The following is a 3,081-nucleotide window of genomic DNA, read 5'->3' on the forward strand; positions in this document are numbered from 1 at the left end:
ATGTATATGTATATGTATATGTATATGTATATGTATATGTATATATATGTATATGTATATGTATATGTATATGTATATGTATATATATGTATATATTCCCATTTTTTTGGTGCCGTTTTTGCAACTTTTTTGTCATTCCCAAATTATGTCAAAAATTTAAAAAACTATTTTTTCCAAAAACAAACAAACAAACAACCCTATGGAGCAGTTTTACTCTGTGGTACTGTGGGTTCATGCTCTGGACTGAAAAGCCAGTTTGAACCACAAGGTCAGCAGTTCAAGCTCACCAGCTGCTCCTTGGGAACTTTATATAAGGTTGTTATGAGTCCAAACCAACTTTATGGCACCTAACAACAACAGCCATGTAGGGACTTCTGGGATTCCTGGTGTGGCCCTGCAGGTTAATGCTTTGGACTGCAAGGTCGGTACGAACCGCAAGGTCGGAGGTTCAAGCTCAGCAGCCAGTTCTTGGAAATCTTATACAGCGTTGCTATGAACCGATTCGACAGCACTTAACAACAACAACATAATGACTCCTAGTCTGGCACTAAAGGATCAACACTGGACTGTGAACCACAAGGTTGGCAGATCAAACCCACCAACTGTTCCCTGGAAAGCCTGTACAGGGTCGCTATGAGTTGGAACCAACTCGACGGCACTTTACAGCAACAACAACAACAACAATAGGGTCACTATGATTTAGAATTGACTGGACACCAGTGGGTTTGTTTGTTTGTTTGTTTGGCCCCTCCAAACTGTGCTAGCAGGCCTACCAGGGCACTGGGAATCTGGTCATCTTTTCTAAGGCTATAGTCAATGAATGGTTAACAAGTTCCTAAGCCAGACTCTCAGGGCAGGGAGGAAGCTTGGGCCCCGTGTGTGAGAGCCATCTGAGCAAGACTCGGAGACCCAGAGGAATGAGAACTGGAGCCTCTGGGGCCATTGTCACCCTTGCTTCTGCAGCCCAAGTGTCACAGTGAGAACTGACTGTCCCCAGAGCTGGGCACCTTCTGGACTGAAAGCCCCAACTCCCTGGGTACTCAGCCACTTCCATTGGAAGGTCTTATTTTCAGCCTATGTCCCAGCAATGGTGACAACTGAAGCACATTCTGACCTGGTGCCCACCTGGACCACAGTCTTCCAGATGTCCTTCCTCCTCATGGAGAGTTTTTACCACCCTGGACAGAGTGAGGTCCTGGGTGATGTAAATGCTGAAAGCCTCAGCCCTCAACTGAAAGGTTGGTGTTTAGAGTCCACACCGAAGGCTTGGTGATCTACTTCTGAAAAGCCAGTCCTTGAAAACACGATGGGTTGCAGCTTTACTCTACACATGGAGTCAAAGTCCACTGGACAACAACTAGGCCTACAGAGGAGAGCCCTGAGGTCTGAGAAGACCAGGAAACTCAGGATTCCTGCTGGCACTGGGAGCAGGGTTTGGGTCCAGACACCATCTGCACATTGTCTGCCCCCAGCATCTGCATAAGGTTGTACCTGACTCTTTGAACCCCTGTCTTATCTATGAACAACAATCCTGAACATGAGCTATTGAAAAAAGAAAGGGGGAGTGTCCACAAAAGACCTGGCCCACAACAGATAGTCAGAAGTGAAGCTGACAGATTTCAGAGTCCAGAAATGCATACCTGCTAAGGGCCTCCTCCCCTGGAGTCTCACTCACCTGGGCAGGTGTCACAGGCCACAAATACCTTGATGCCCAAGGCAATGAAGAGCAGGGCAGTGGGCCCCATGGCTTAGGCTCTCCGGACTCCGTAGCTCTTGACTCTGCTGCAGAAGGAACCTCACTCTTTAAAAGCTAACAACCCATCATGACCTCTGCCTCTACTTCTCATGTCTTGTGGCTTGGTGGTGGGGCCAGTCCCAGAACACGTCCTTTTCCCCAGTCTCATCCTACTTCCTACTTACTTAGCTTCACTTCCTCTCAGCAAGGACACTTCCTTCCCACTAAGAAGGTTCCCTAAGGGATGAGCCATCCTGTTTGTGCCTTTGGAGAAAGCCCAGCCAGCTAGCCCCCAACTCATTACAATGGGTGCCTTACGGTGCCCTGAGGCCTAACCTCACACCCTTGTCAAACATTCTAGTTCACTTGGTCTCAAAGTCTGCAGATGTCTAGAACCTTCCACTAGAGACCTAAGAAACTACATGGGATTGAGAGTGTTGTTGTTGTTGTCAACTGTTGTCAAGTTGGTTCCAACACATAGTGATCCTGTATAGGGTTTCTGAGGAGTCCTGGTGTGGCACTGTGAGCTAATGCGTCAGACTGCAATCCTTGGAAACCCTATACAGAGTCGCTATGGGTCAGAATCAACTCGACAGCACTTAACAAAAACAAGAGGGTTTCCAAGGAGTGACTGGTGAGCTTGAACCAGCTCAAACCAGCTTTGCAGTCCAATGCATTAACCCACAGTGCCACACCAGGACTCGGAGATGGAGGATAGAGAAAGAAATGTCTGTGGGTGAAGAGTTCCTGGGCCAGCATGCAAGGATCTGGCTCTAACCAGGGAGGACTCTTCAGGAGCCTTGGTGACTCACTGTTAGTTAGCTTGTTGAGTTGCTTATTTCAAGGTAAGCAGTTCAAACCCACCAGTCATTCTGAAGATGAGGCTGTCCGCTCCTGTAAAGAGAGTCTCAGAAGCCAAGAAGCAGTTCGACCTTGTCCTCTAGGGTTGCTGTGAGTGGGTGTTTGTTTGGGCAAAGGACTCACAGGTAAGAGACAGGGTGGGCTAGACAAACCAGAAGACTGGTGTCAAAGACTAAACAACTGTGAACTCCAGTGACAGACAGGCTGGATAGATACTTTGCAATTAGGCAGCACCCCATTTAGCAAGTCAGTGGGTCCACCAGTTAGTTAGTATTCTTAGCATGCATATATGCAAAACTATCAGGAACTTTTGAGCAAGGTGTCTGATTGGTTGACATTTGGGGTGTGTTTTTTTGTTTGTTTGTTTTTTGCTACTGTTAGGCATCAACCAGTCATTTCCAACTCATAGTGACCCTCTGCACAACAAAACAAAACACTGCCCAGTCCTGCACCAACCTCACAATTGTTGTTAAGCTTGAGCTCAT

At 47.2% G+C, this 3,081-nt stretch overlaps 1 protein-coding gene across 1 annotated transcript in view; it reads right to left on the bottom strand.

The window, feature by feature from the left end:
• Window positions 1-1,745, bottom strand: part of LOC102838717 (ficolin-1-like) — a 9,893-nt gene extending 8,148 nt beyond the window's left edge. Inside the window, exon 1 of the mRNA XM_006863823.1 lies at window positions 1,676-1,745. Within this exon, the coding sequence (XP_006863885.1) occupies window positions 1,676-1,745 (70 nt within the window). The remainder of the gene's footprint in view (window positions 1-1,675) is intronic.
• Window positions 1,746-3,081: the final 1,336 nt, after the last annotated feature.

Source organism: Chrysochloris asiatica, unplaced genomic scaffold, assembly GCF_000296735.1.
Source record: "Chrysochloris asiatica unplaced genomic scaffold, ChrAsi1.0 scaffold00056, whole genome shotgun sequence".
Classification (NCBI taxonomy): domain Eukaryota; kingdom Metazoa; phylum Chordata; class Mammalia; order Afrosoricida; family Chrysochloridae; genus Chrysochloris; species Chrysochloris asiatica.